We start from the raw sequence: 14,333 nt of genomic DNA on the forward strand, positions 1-14,333 counted from the left end.
AATCAATTGACCATAGATGTATGGATTTATTTCTGATTCTAAACTCTAGTCCATTGGTCTTCAGTCTATCCTTATGCTAATATCACACTGTTTGGATTGCCGTAGCATTGCTGTAGTACGTTTTGAAATTGGGAAATGTGGGTCCTCGAGCTTTATTCTTTATCAGGATTGTTTTGGCTGTTGGAGGCCCCTTGCAATTTTGTATGAATTTGAGGATCATCTTTTCCATTTCTGCCTAAAAGCCATTGGAATTTTTATAGAGATTGCATCGAATTTGTAGATCACTTTATGTAGTGCTGACATCTTAACAATATTAAGTCTTCCAATCCATGAACACGGGACCCCTTTCCGTTATTTAGTTGTTCACTTTATTTAAGCAATGTTTTATGGTTTTCAGTGTACAAGTCTTTCACCTTCTTGTTTTAATTTATACTTTTGGATGCTATTACAAATGGAATTTTTAAAAAATTTCTTTTCAGATTGTTTATTGCTAGCATAGAGAAGCAGCTTATTTGTGTGTGTTGATCTTGGATCTTGCTGCTTTGCTGAATTCATTCATTAGCTTTTGCAGCTTTTTGTGGATTTTTGTGGACTCTACTGTAAGTATATAGGACTAGGATCATATCATCGGAGACGAGATAGTTTTAATTATTTCTTTTTAATTTGGATGCCTTTTATTTGTCTTTCTTATCTAATTGCTCTGGATAGAAATTCCAACACAATATTGAACAGCAGAGGGGAAAGTGGGCATCTGTGACTTGCTCCTAATTTTAGGGGGAAAGCTTTCAGTCTTTCACCGTTGAGTTTGATGTTCGCTGTGGATTCTTCATAATTGCCCTTTATGATATGGAGAAATTTCCCTTCTTTTTCTACTTTTCTGAATTTTTTTTTTTATCATGATAGGGTATTAAATTTTGTCAGTGGCCTTTTCTGTGTCAGTTGAGATGGTCATGTGGGTTTTTATTTTCCCTTATTCTATAAGGTGATATGTTACAGATTACATTGATTGATTTCATATGTTTGAAAAAACACCCTTGCTTTCCTGGGCAATCCCTAATCCCAGATGGTTAAAACACCTCTTATCAGGCAGCTTCCTTAGGGGTACCCTAATTCTCACATGTTTCAATTCAGACATATTATCTCTTGTCCTGTCCTTGTGAAAATGGATAATGCAAGGAACCACCTGTTGCTAGTGGAAAGTTATGTCTTCCTCAGCTGACTTAAACAATGATCTATTAGGCACATCTAATCCAACTGGCCATTGTAGGCAGGGTGGGGAGACAATCAGAGAACACTTGTGGTGAGAAGGGCCCTCAGTCATGGCCCTTCCCGGCTCTCCCCACCTCCTTTTGCCCTCCAGTGGTTCGTCTCTGATCTTCAGATTAGCCACTTCCTGCCTCCTCTGCTGGGCTTTTCAAGAGTGTACAATCTTCTGAGCTAAACTTTCCAGGTAAGGATAGATCTACGTCTTTCAGCTCAGCATGTAGACATCAGGTGTTTTTCAAATCATCTTCCTCAGAAAATAAAGAGGAAAACACAACCAAAGAGGAACAGATATCTTTATAGATTTCAAGTGCCTTTCCCTGGGTTGCTGTGGTTGGCACTGCCAGCTAAGCAGACAGACCCTGGCTTCTTTCCCCATGTCCACACCAGCTGAAGAACTCAGAGCCAGTGTAACCCTGTGGCTCATCCATTGGCCCTAGGTCACACCCAAGGCTAAGGTGGCCTTGTTGGTGGAGACATCCTTGGGGAGGCAATGGGATGGGGCTGGTTAAGGGTTCAGATGCTGAACTAAAGAGAACTGGGTTTAAGCTCTGAGTCTGCTACCTATTCCCTGTGTGGCCCTTGGAAAGTTACTCAAGCTTTGTGGCCCTCGGTTTTCCTCTCTGTAAAAGAAGAGAATCACAGACTTACTAATAGTCTAATGAGAGACTTAAAGGGTTACTATCTGTAAAGTGCATAGCATGAGACTTAGCATGTTTACAATATTAATGTGTCTCTTCCAATTTTAAAGCTTTGTGCTTTATGATACTGACTCAATAAGTCTCCTTTCTGTCTGAAGGATCCCAGGAACCATCAGATCACATGCAGAGATGGCATGCTGCATTGTGCACCAGGGACCAGTGTCACCGGTCAAGCAGTGTCCTGGTTGTTCTGTGACAACTGCGTGTCTCAGGTGTCTCTAGAGAGCAGGCTTTCCCAAATCACCATCATTTCACAACAGAAACATAATTTAAACCAAAGAGTAGCATTAACTATTTTCTATTAGCACTAATTCATTAAATATTTATTGAGCACTTGCTTTGTACCAGAAAAACAATTTCATAAAAACACACACTGGAAAACCATGACCCCTGTGCTGAAGGCATTTACAGTTCAGTAACAAGAGCAAGCCATGGTCATGCAGAACTGGGGCAGGGACATTGTTTCCAAGATTTGTGTCTCTGAACCAAGTAGTCCTTGTCTCTCCTTAGGCTCTGAGCTGTTAGTGTACCCACTTCGAATCTGAATCCCTGGAACAAAACCAAATTTGATAAGAATCTTGTTAGGCCCATGCACGGTAGAGTTCCTGAATGAATGGTAGGGTTTCTAAATTCTGTACTCTTTCAAACTTGCCCTTTTAAACTTTAGTGATAAATGATGACTCATGACATACTGTATGTACACTGTCTGGCCCAAGTCAGAAACCTTGTAGTCATCATTAATTTCTTCCTGTCTTTCATCACCCACATCCAGTCTACAATCCAGTCAATTCAATTCTAGCTGTAAAATGTCTTTCAGCTTCACCCCTGTGTCCCCACCACCACTCTCAGCCTCAGGGCTCGGTCTCTCTTGCCTGGCCTGTCCAGATGGGACCTCCTTCAATCCATCCTGCAAACTGCATGCCAGTGAGCATTCTAAGAGCCCAGGCTCCGGTGAATCACATCTTGAGACGTGAAACAAACTTACAAAGTGTGCTGTTAAAGCACCAACCAAAATTTTGAAAAATCACACAGGTGAAAACTACAAAAGTAGCAGTGGGGAAAGAACCTACCTAAAGAAGGAAAGGCTCACTCGATTCTCAGAACCAGAGAACAGATGTCAACATTTCCTAGGCTTCTAGGCATATTAAAGAAAGCCTTTTTTTTTTTTTGTTTGCCTTTTTTTTTCTGAAGTTTCTTTTATTTGGATCTGATGTTTTTCCACTATAATTCTGAATCTGGGGCAAATCAAATATCATCATAGAACACTTGTTCAAAGGCCTGACAAATCTCCTTGTCTTATCATATTTTCTAATACTAATGAAAATCTGCCTTCAGAAAGAAATAGCTTTAAACATCAAAACTTACTATTTTTCGATTTCTGTATCACACAGAAGAAGACTTTAGTACCTTTGTAAGACTGAGCATTTATCATAGAAATGAAGAGTCTGTAGTGAAGTTTACAATTGACAATAAAATCACGCAGAAATAGCACAGTTCTTCCATAGAACAGACAAGTCAAAAGATGCCTGCGGGGTTTGAACTCATCTAGAACGTTTATGGTGGACTTTGTCCTTCTGCTCAGGGTTTCAGCCTCCCTGTTTGTGATGTACCAACAAACTGCAGGAAGCATCACCGACGGCATTCAGAAGACCCACAACAAAGGGGGCACTTTAGAACTGAGAGAGGCTGGAGGCTTCAACCAGCCCAGGCCCCTCATTTTCGATGAGAAAGCAAAGTTGGAAAAGGGAGTGGTTGCCCGGGGCCACCCAACTAGTCAGTTTCTCACATCACCCCACTTGTCACCCTAGGCAGCCTCCCCAGTGCTTGGCCAGTGCTCTTCGAAAGCAGCTGCAGAAAATAGCTGTCGTGGTGCCAAATCCTTATCTGCTGGTGTCCTTCAGATCGAGTGGGCCGAGTGCCAACGGGAAACTCAGAGTCTGTGAATTCTAGTCCAGGACAGTTTGGGTCAGAGGGTCTTAAATTTCCCTCCAGAGCAGAGGTTCTGTACCAGATCGGAGGGGAGCTGAAAGGCAGGGGTGCATACTGTGGGTGCATCTGTATCAGCACAGATGGTTGGTGCTGTTTTTAACCCCGGTATGTTATAATGGCCGTATGATCAATGTTCACATTTTTCTATCCAGCTGTCCTAACCATGCACATATATTTTAACAATCTATCCTCACACCCCAAAGTGATCTAGGTGTGTTGCTTGTCGTGCAGATCAATACCTTGGAGATTTCAAAATTTGGAAGAGGCCAATCCCTTTAGAGGAGAGCTGAAACAGAATCACAGTTAAAGGCTGAGAATTTTCAGATTTAAGGAAAAATCAGGGACTCTGAGTAGTCAGAGAGATTCCTAGCAATTTCTCCTCCATGCGGAGAAAATGACTTTTCTCAAACGGTCATCTCAGTGTGCAGGTGTCACTGACGCTGAAACTAACAGACTCACATTTGTTGACCACCTATGATGCCAGGCCCTGTGCTAAGTGTGTGACATTCACTGCTGGTTTGAACCTTCATGAACAACCCCATCAGGTAGGTTCTATTCTATCTTAATTTTACAAGAGAGAAAGCTGAGGTTCAGTGATGTTAAGTCACTAGTAAGAGTCTGTGTTCTTCACTGCCATACTGGACGTTACCCTTGTCATCAGACTAGAGTTGGAAGCCTTTCTCTTGCTTTGTCCAGACTGGCCTCACCTGTTGGCTCTGTGGGAAACCTTCCATGATGATCCAAGGCTGGGTGTTGTGCCCTTCCTCGCAGAGCATCACCTTCCCTCATGGCACTCGGCACACCGTACTTCAACGATCCGTCCATTCATCCCTTTCTTTGTTCCTTGGCAGCTCTTTGAGGCCAGGCAACGCTGTCATTCATTTCATTCCATCCAGCACTGTCCTGGCTCATAGCAGATGATCAGTAAGTGTTTCTTGAATAAATGGCAGAGGTGGAAATTGACTTGACAATATGTTTTGCTTATCTATTGCTGAGTTCAGAAACTACCCCCAATTCAGTAGCTTGAAACAGCAACTGTATTATGATTATGTCTCACAATTTTGCAGGTCAAGAATTAGGACAGGGCCTGGTGGGGATGGCTTACCTCTGCCATCTGTCCTCCAGAGCTTCTTCACTTTCCTTAAGACACCTCCACTGTTGGCTCTGCTGGGATCATCCATGTGGGGCCTCAGTCCTCACTGTCAGCTGGGCTCCTCAGTTCTTAGGGTCTCTCTCCTGTGGCCTCTCCATGCAGTCCCTTCAGAAACATGGTTGGAATTCTCACACAGAGGCTCAAGGATCCCAAATAAGTGCATGGAGAAGTGTTTAGTCCTTAAGGCTTACGCTGGGAACTGTCAGAGTCACTGCTGCCACCTTCTATTGGTTAGAGCAGGTCCCTGGACCAGCCCTCCACAAGCGTGTGGGCAATGGGAGGCCCGGTTCACCAGAAACCATCTTTGATGGTTAAGTTCCCCATCGTCTAGTCCAGCCAACCCCATCCCAGCCCAAGCATCCAAAGAAATGGTGTCAGACAGAGGAGGTGGATAGCTTGATCTACTCCATCAACACTGTTTGAGGGAAACCTGTCATGAAAGCACATAAAAGTTAGGGATTGCCAGACCGTTGTGTGCATGTAAACAGCGAGTGGTACAGTGCCTGGTCAGAAGCGCTGAAGATGTTCTGTTTAGTACATAGCATCCAGCCTAAGCCTGGTGATGTGGAGGTCTGAGACAGTGTTAGAACTGTGGTCTTTCCTCCCCTCACCGCTCCCTCCTTTTCTCTGTGTACATTGGGTTCACCCGCCTGCTCCCCTCAGGCTCCTGAGGCCTTGGCTTCCGCCCCTTCCAGCACTGCCCTTGGCCACTTTGATGCTCCTTAATTGGGTTCAGCCTGAGGAGTTTCTGCTATTACTTCTGCAAGAGGATACTCCCTCCTAATTCCTGGCTCTCAGAACAGTTTCTTCAAGGATCATCCAAGTCCCCTGGACCTCATGTTACTGAACTTTTGAGTTTATGGGATCCTTTCTTTGCATTTGAAGATGCTAGCTTCCAAAGAATTTGAGGACTCTGTGCATTTTTGCTGTTGTTTTTGTTTCTCTTCTACTCACATTCTGCATGTCAAGGCCTTCAGTTACTTCAGTGATGTGCCCTGTAGAAGTTAATCAACATTGTCATGAATCAATATATTTTCCCCTACTTGGCAAACCTACACGTGAAAACTCTTAACTGAGGAACAGTGCAAATGATTCCCCCATTTCCTTAAGTAAATTTCTTACATTAGTGCTATATAATGAGATGATTCTAACATAGCCCTCAGGGAATATTAACATAGGGGCAAAAGAAATTGGATTTTACCGTCATGAATTTGGAACATCACTTTCTCTTTCATCTGAAAACCAGGTCCAGTCCTGAGGCTACAAACGCTCAAAATTAAGAGCCTATAGGGACAGGAGAGATGGGTATGAGACAGAAAGAGTAGGAAATGGTACCGAGATCTTTCTGAGAACAGCCTGTGTGGAAGCAGTACACACTTTGGTCCTGCTGATTTTTCTGCCTAGACCAGAGCCATGTTGCCTGGAGAAGGCCTGCCCGTCTAAGTTGTCATCTTAACCTCTCCAGAGAATCTTTTGGATGTAATGTTTGCTCCTGTATCCAACCTGGACGTGATCTACAGGCTCCTGTCCTGCTGAGATCACCACAAAAATCAAGAAAATGTGAATTTTATCAATGAAAAGGGCCTTAGGAATTATCTAGGTCAGTGGTTCTCAAACATTTTTGCCTCTGATATTTTTACATTTGAAAAAAATCTTAAAGACATTGAAAAACTTTTGTTTATGTGGCTTGTATCTGTTGATATTTACTGGATAGGAAGTCAAAGCTGAGAGGAAACTTCTGTTAATTTATTTAAAAATAATAATGAACTAATTACATGTGAAAGTAAATAACATATTTTCAACGAAAGTAACTATGTTTTCCAAAATATTTTAGTGGGAAAAGTGGCAACGTTTTGCATTTATGCAGACCTCTTTAATATCTGACTTCATAGAAGAGAGCCTTCTCATTTCTTCTTTCCACATCAATCTGTTGTGATATGTTATTTTGATTGATGTATAGGAAGAAAATTCAGCCTCACACCAAGTTGCAATTGTAAAGGAAAGAAGTGTTTTAATGGCCGTTTTAGGTAATTGTGATATTCTTTGATTCTACACCTAGACTGCACAAGTATGGTTTCTGAAAAGTTGGCTACAATGTGAAATCTGAAATCATATCAATGAACTTTTTGGATTCTGTTACATCAAAATCCACTGGTCCATCTTGCATTCCTAAATGGATTTGTTTTGTATCCTATGTATAATTTTTGATGTTAAGTGTTATTTATGATCTTCATTTTTAAAGAGAAAACCAAATGAAAATTTCTCCTTCATGACAACAATATAGGACAACTAGATGTGGCATAAAAGAGCAAGGCGATAAATGTGATGGTGGGGAATGGCAGGACAAATGTGCAGATGAGGATTAAGGGACAGCAGAACTATCATTAGAGGAAGGAAAGAAGTCAAGTCTTCAACTTTTTAAAAAAAAATTAATGTTTATAGAATATTGCTCAGGTGCTTAAAAGAATTATCTCATTTAATCCATTTTCAATACAGTCTGTGATGTAGGATGTATCAGTCGCACCTCACAGAGAAGAGGGAAAATGGGTAAGGGTGTAGGGCTGTGGATGGCAGGGCTAGACTGGAACCAGCTACATCTGACACGGCAGCTTGCAATCCTTTTAAAAAATATGAGTTTTTAAAAACTCTAAAAATAATATATAAACTTTTTAACAAAGAAAAGTGAAAGATAAAAACCTCTTGCTCTTTACTCCCTACTCCTCCCCATTTCTATTGATAAGAGTAATAGTCAATACGAATACCATATTTCCATCCAGCTGACAGCTCCTGCCTTTAACTGCTCCACAAGTCTCTTTACCACAAGCAGTGAAGGATCTCAAAGCTGATCCATAACCTATCATGGTGAGAGGAGAACCACAAGGGCTGAGATCATTCAAGGCACTAGTACTCTCGTGCTAATTACGTTTACACAATTAGATGTAGATTTCAGGTTCCAGCTACTTCCTAAACTGTCTTAGAGTCATGGATTCCAGGGATTTCTCTGGACCATTTTTTTCACTGTTCTGAGAGAGAGAAGAAAAAATAATACAAGAGGCAAAACAGCATAGAAAAGGCGCTGAATGGTAGGTGGTGAGTGCAAAGACGCAAGCCCACTGCCCACCCTCAGGTGGATAAGCTGAAGTGCTCAGTAGGAAGAGAGTAGCCAGGTGCCCAGTACAAAGGGAGCCAATCTGTACCTCTTAGTGAATTCTCCCAGAAGTCAGATGCTTGGCAGTGAGAAGTCAATTATGAACTTACCTACTTTTTTGCCCTCCCAGACACTTTCTTGGTCATTTCATTTTATTTTGAAAGTATTAGGCAAACCATCTACCTATTACCTATTAAAATAGGGTATGTTCCACATAGTTCTTTTTATGGAGCGGGGATGTCTTTCTTATTTACTTTTGATTTATGAAGCATTTATTACTGGGGGAAAAAATCTCATCTGTAAATTGTAATGGTCATTGTCACTGTCTGTTGAAGGAGCCATCAGAACATGAAGTTGTAACTGGAAGCTCATTGCAGAAGAACACGCCCCCGGTCAATTCTCCATCCACAACCAAGAGCAATGCCGAAGTGTTTCAGAATTACAGGGCTGAAAACATTTCTTTTAAAATATTCATCTTAGGAAGAGCCTGTGAAAGGGGATTTTTGTTCTCTTTGGTTGAGTCAGTCTCACTAATAATAATGCTTTGGCCCCTCAAAAAGCCCCCTAAAGAATATTTTTCAATTTACTCATTTGATTTGTCATTCAGTACTTTTACATTATATTTCTTAAAATTTTTTTCCCTCAACTTTTCTCTCAGAGTTGTAGAATCAAATGGAAATAACCCTAAAGACAATCTTACTTCTCTTTCTTTTTAATTCCCTCATTTCCCCAGCCCCAACTGCTGTTTCTCCAACCCAAATCCCTAAAGGAAAATGATGAAGCCAAAATAGAAGAAAGGAAAGTCTGGGGGTGCTTTTCTACCACTTTGAGCACACGGTAGTCAGAATAGTCAGTAGTTGCGGTTGATCAAGGAAGGACCGATTTAAGCTGCTTCAGGCTTCTCCCAACAGCATCCCTTGCCCAGAAGCTTGAGCAATTTATACTGAATCATTGGGACTTACTAGAAATTGGCCTCTCTGTTTCTTCTCTTTTTGTAAAATAACAATTCTTGACATTGGATTTTTTACGGAAACCACGAAGTAAAACATTCTTGAGAAAATGTTGTTTATTCTTTGTAAATTGTCGGATTATCAAGTGCAATAAAAAATGAATTTGCAGAGTACAACACTGTGGGTCTGTGAGTCAGCAAACAGTACCATCTGAATGGGTGTGGGAGGCAGAATAAGGGGCAGAAAATCTGTGAGTTTGCCCTTGAAGTGTCCTGAAAGAATATAATAGTATTGTAATAGTAACACATATTTAAAATATTTTCTTTGGTTTATGAAAATGTGCCCTAATATTTCCTTGTTTATTCAAATGCTTTTTCTTATCTGTATTTGCTACAAATATAGCTTTTCTTTTCTTTTCTTTCCTTTTCTTTTCCTTCCTTTTCTCTTTTCTCTTCTTTTCTGTTTCTGCTCTGGTGGGGCACTACTCTCACTGTTTTCATCCAGGCATCTCAAAACAGGACCCTGTCTTAAAGACTGGATTCCTGAGATGTCCCACCTGTTTAAAGTGTCCTTCTCTGCCAAAGCCTCCCCTCCCTTTTCTCATAGTAGTCAGTCAGCAGTTAGGGCACTGCTCACTGCCTTAGAAGAGTTGCTGAAATATTGTTATCACATTTATTCCTGATGACAGTCTCCTGAGGCTGGCACTGTTATTATTCCATTTTGTAGATGAGGAAACTGAGGTTGAGAGGGGTCCCTAGTCTGTGGGGTGGCAGAGCTTGGATTTCAAGTAGGGGTCTTCAGACATAAGGTTCACCTTCAAAAGATGCCTAAACTATGATGCCTCCTTTCCATGAAAAGGACCTCCTTGGCTGGAAGCTTTGGAAAAGACCTTGACTAAGAGCTGGCTTCAGCCGACACCCTTCATCTAGGCACCCAGAACTTACGACCAGCCAAAGTGCCTTTAACCTCCATGGTAAGGTTTCCTGTCACTACTTACTCCCCGGTTTTCTTTTACCAGAGAGCCAGATGCCACAGAAACCAAGTAACTAGACCCCCAGACTCCTACCCTGAAGACTGGACCTGTGGGCTGGATCCCCACTGAGCATGAACAAAAGCCCAAGAAAATGGTGCCAGAAAGCAGTTCTCCAGAGTTTTGGTTTGGTTTAATTCAAAACAGGAAATCACGTTCCTCACCTCCCTCTCACCTCCTAAACTCCAGCTGTATTTTCTCTCTCTGGTCAAGAAAACTGCCTTTCAATTTTATAAAATAACAGACACACCTCAAATTGGACAGTTGTTTAGGTAGTTTTTCCCCTTCACACTTTTCTACATTTTCTAAATGTTCTACAAAGAAAATGCTCCTTTAAAAAAAAAAAAAAAGACCTGCATTTAAAACACCATGTCATGGGCTTCCCAAGTCATTACTTCCTGCGAAAACTGCAGTGGAAATGGAAGAAAATAACAAGGAAAATAAGGTGGTTACGTCAAAAGCTCTATATAAGAATTATTTGAAAAAAAGAAAAGCGCTACTGAAATGCAAATTGGCACCTTGTATTACGGTTTTATTCTGTCAGTTGGACCGGAGACCCATCCCCCACTCCGGGTGTGTGGGCTTGAACTACCCAATCGTAGGCAAGGGGGTGTGCTTAATAGGTTGATGAAAGTGTCCAATATATGTACGTGTGTGTGTGTGTGTGTGTGTGTGTGTGTGTGTAAGGAAGAAAGAAGTGCATCTATATGCCTTTGAAGAGTGTATACCTTTCAACCTGACCCTGACCCCAAAAGACTCTTAGGGCCTAACAAGCCTCCAGGGTTTGCCTTCCAGTAGCCCTTGCCTTGAGAAGAAGAATCAGAACCATAGAAATTAATGAGAGTTACCTTTGGAAATGCGCCCTTCTGCTGACGCGACCCAATCCCTGCCTAGAGACAAGAGGGCACCTTTAAGTGAATTCCCAGGCCAAGCTCGCTCAAGAGCAACAAAGACCACACTCTGATGCCCCAAGGGCACTCGGTTTTCACAACGCGTTTTATTATTCATAAAAAAATAAATTTATTTACATCTGCTAATTATGGTAGTGCAGCCTGGGGCAGCGACGCGGTCCCCTTGAGCAGGTCACTAGGTACCGAACAGCCTCCGCGGTCCAGCCCGAGGTCCTGCCACGGAGGAAAACGTGGGCGGCGCCGGGAGGCAGTGTTGGAGGAGGAGGAGGCCACCTGAGCTTGGAGATGGGAGGCCAGGCGGGGACAGTCAGGAGTTGCAGGGGACGTGGGGTGAGTGGGCTGCAAGTAGGTGTGGGAGGAGGGAGTAGAGAGAGGCCCCGAAGGAGGCCCAGCTAGGTTGGTGGTGGGAGGCCTCTGGGAGGTTCGAGCCTAGAAGGGGAGGAGGGTAGACTGGAGCCCGGTTAGGAAGAGACGGGAGCCTGCGGAGAGTGAAGGGCTTCGCCATACCGGAGGCCGAACTGCTGAGAAGCTCCCGGGAAAACCCAGCGGGGTTTGGCCTCTGAAAGCGCGCCTCCCCATCTCCCCGCACCGAGAGGGCACAGTCCGTCCCGCAGAGGGAGCTGACCTGTAGGGTACAAACCTGGGCCAGGTGTGCCACACTCCTCTCTTTGCAACTGAAGAGCGTACCCCGATGTAGGTCTTAAGTGAAGACCTCTGTTTTTAAAGCCGACCATGGAGAGCGCGTTCTAACCACTGCCTAACCGTGAGGGCCTGGCCTGTGCAGAGTCGTGCCACCGCAGATGTGTATCTGGCTTAGCTTGCAAACTAACGCTTGGGCGGCTGGCCTGGGCTCAGACTGCAGCGCCGGGGTTAGTCTACACTGCTAAAAGCCAAGGTTGGATCTGTGTCCGTGCGTAAAGTGTCGTCGCCCGGACGCGTGGCAGCCTAGCGATCCGCGCCCTGTGATGACAGCTGCGCCTCCGACCCTCAGGCTCTGCCCCCAATGCCCGCCACCTGTTGAGTTCACAGTTCCGGGGTGGGGGAGTCTAGGAGAATCCAATGGAACTTCCCATTTCTGGGGTTTCTCACGCGGTCTCGCTTCTCTCCTTGGCCCCCAAACACAGGCGCTTAACCAATAATCCTGTCGAGTTGGCGCTCCTTCTAAGCGGTGGTCCCACATAATCTGTTAGCTGCGGCAACTTCTTTGGTGTCAGAGTCGGGTCGTCCCGAGACCACAAAAGGCCAAGTCTGTAAAATCAAAAAGAGCATTAGATACTGTGGGAGAAACAACCGTTTCAAACCGAAACCGCTCTCCAAAATGAACCCTGGAATATCCCTGTCTTTGAGTAGATCTGAATTTGTCAATATTCTGGGAATCTGCCTGTTTTCTCTCTAAACTAAGACTTTAATTTTACTGGAGTTTGATAACGTGAGACGTGAGGTGTCCGTCCATGCTGCCCTCACGATGATTCGGTGAAACTTGCATGAATTAGGGATTTTGCCGCTTAATTTTCTTCTCCTTAACACACACACACACACACACACACACACACACACACACACACACACACACTCAGCCATTCGCTCCAAGTAGGAACTAGGATATGATCTTTCTCAAGCCCAGAGTGTTGGCAAGTCGGAGAGGGACTTTCCAGACAAATCCCGTTTGGGGAAACCTCTGCTGTTCTTCAAGAACTGAAAAATCCAAAGTCTTTTAAAAAAGAGCTCGGCCTTTGCTCCTTCCTTTCAGAAAGTAGAGCTCGTTGATTCAAACCTGTCACACTCAGCTGGAAACAGTTAGGGAAGGGCGATTTGCCATGCAATCTGCAACGGGGTAACGGACTCAGATGGAACCTAGATTCACCCCGGAAGTAGGATTTTAACCAATAGCTGTCACTGGGCAAAGCACCAAGTACAATGGTCAGAATGATGCAAACCCAGAAGGGTGGATGGTTCTCCTCCAGGAAAACCGCTGGCATCTCCTATGATTTGGGAGAAACTAAACTGGTCTCCTCACCACCCAGTCCGGACTCCACCCGCCATCCCCCTTCAGGGTTCCTCCCGTCCACTAGACTCTGCCCGGTGCCCGGGAGCGCGCTGGGCATCTCTGGGCCGCTCGCCCCGGGCCTCGCGCGCAGCGCCCCTACCAGGTTCACCGGGTGCACGTAGCTGTTCTCGTAGCGGTCCTCCTGCAGCAGCTGCCGCAGGTGCGCGATGTAACTGGAAGCCAGCCGGAGCGTGTCCAGCTTGGAAAGCTTGGTGTCGGGGGGCACCCAGGGCAGGCTGGTTTTGAGTCGGGAGAAGGCTTTGCTCAGCACGCGCATCCGGGCGCGCTCGCGGGCGTTGGCCGCGTTCCTCTGCGACTGCTTGCACTCGGCGGCCGAGCCCTTGGGCGGGAGGGGCTTCTTGCCGCCGCCGCCCCCCGCCACCCGGGGCCGCTTCCTCTTGCAGCCTCCCGCGCCGCGGGCCGCTCCCAGGGCACAGCGCTCCTCCTCGCCGTCGGGGTCTTCCTCCTCCGCAGAAGAGTTGTCACTGGGCGAGATGTAGCTGCGATCGGCGCCGCGGAGGGGCGGCCTCTTGGAGGCGGGGACCGGGTACCCCCGCTGCAGACCCCGCAGCTCCATGTCCTCGGGGTCGCTCACCGAGCCGGTGGACATCGCTGTGTCCCCCACGTCCCCGCCTTCCTCCTCCAGGCCAGCCTCGCGGTCTCCGCCTTCCGCTCGCTTGCGGAGGCGGGGGGACAGGCTGAACTCCCTTGAGCTCTAGATACCGCGGCCGGGAAGCGCGGAGCCCCGCCGCTGCCCCGTGAGAGCGCGGCCGAGAAGTCAGCGCCCTGGCCCAGGCTCAGCGCTCACAACCGCGCGCTGCGCCTTTTGACAGGTCTATTTATCCATACTGCTCGGAGCAAACCACCCCGGGCAAAGAACAGGGGGTTGGAAAGTGGGGCAAGAGGTGGGGCGGGGGCGTGGAAAGGGTGGGGACCGATTTTCTGAGTGCAGAGGATCTGCTGGTGGGGCGGGGAAGGGGAAGTCTCTGCTGAGCAGAGATTTGGGCCCCTGGGCCACACCGACGGGTCACTGCGAGATAAGTGTGAGTAAAGTGAGTGGAGGAGGGACCTTCGTTCCCACCCACTTCCCTCCCCATTCATCTTAGCGATGGCTAAGATTGCCGGACACTTGGAAACCCTA

General features: G+C 45.5%; 1 protein-coding gene across 1 annotated transcript; it reads right to left on the reverse strand.

The window, feature by feature from the left end:
- Positions 1–11,212: 11,212 nt before the first annotated feature.
- On the reverse strand, positions 11,213–14,090 carry MSC (musculin). Its single transcript, XM_010967141.3, has 2 exons — positions 13,293–14,090; positions 11,213–12,393 (listed from the first exon to the last, which is right to left on the reverse strand). Exons 1-2 carry the CDS (start codon positions 13,800–13,802, stop codon positions 12,307–12,309), a joined length of 597 nt encoding a protein of 198 aa, XP_010965443.3. The 5' UTR covers positions 13,803–14,090; the 3' UTR covers positions 11,213–12,306.
- Between the last annotated feature and the right edge of the window lie 243 nt (positions 14,091–14,333).

Source organism: Camelus bactrianus, chromosome 29 (genome assembly GCF_048773025.1).
Source record: "Camelus bactrianus isolate YW-2024 breed Bactrian camel chromosome 29, ASM4877302v1, whole genome shotgun sequence".
Classification (NCBI taxonomy): Eukaryota; Metazoa; Chordata; class Mammalia; order Artiodactyla; family Camelidae; genus Camelus; species Camelus bactrianus.

Excerpts from the sequence above, each read along its gene's own strand:
- MSC (XM_010967141.3), bottom strand. The coding sequence starts at position 13,802 with ATGTCCACCGGCTCGGTGAGCGACCCCGAGGACATGGAGCTGCGGGGT. Across the intron at positions 12,394-13,292 it reads ACGTGCACCCGGTGAACCTG|ACTTGGCCTTTTGTGGTCTC; the intron begins GTAGGGGCGCTG and ends TTGATTTTACAG.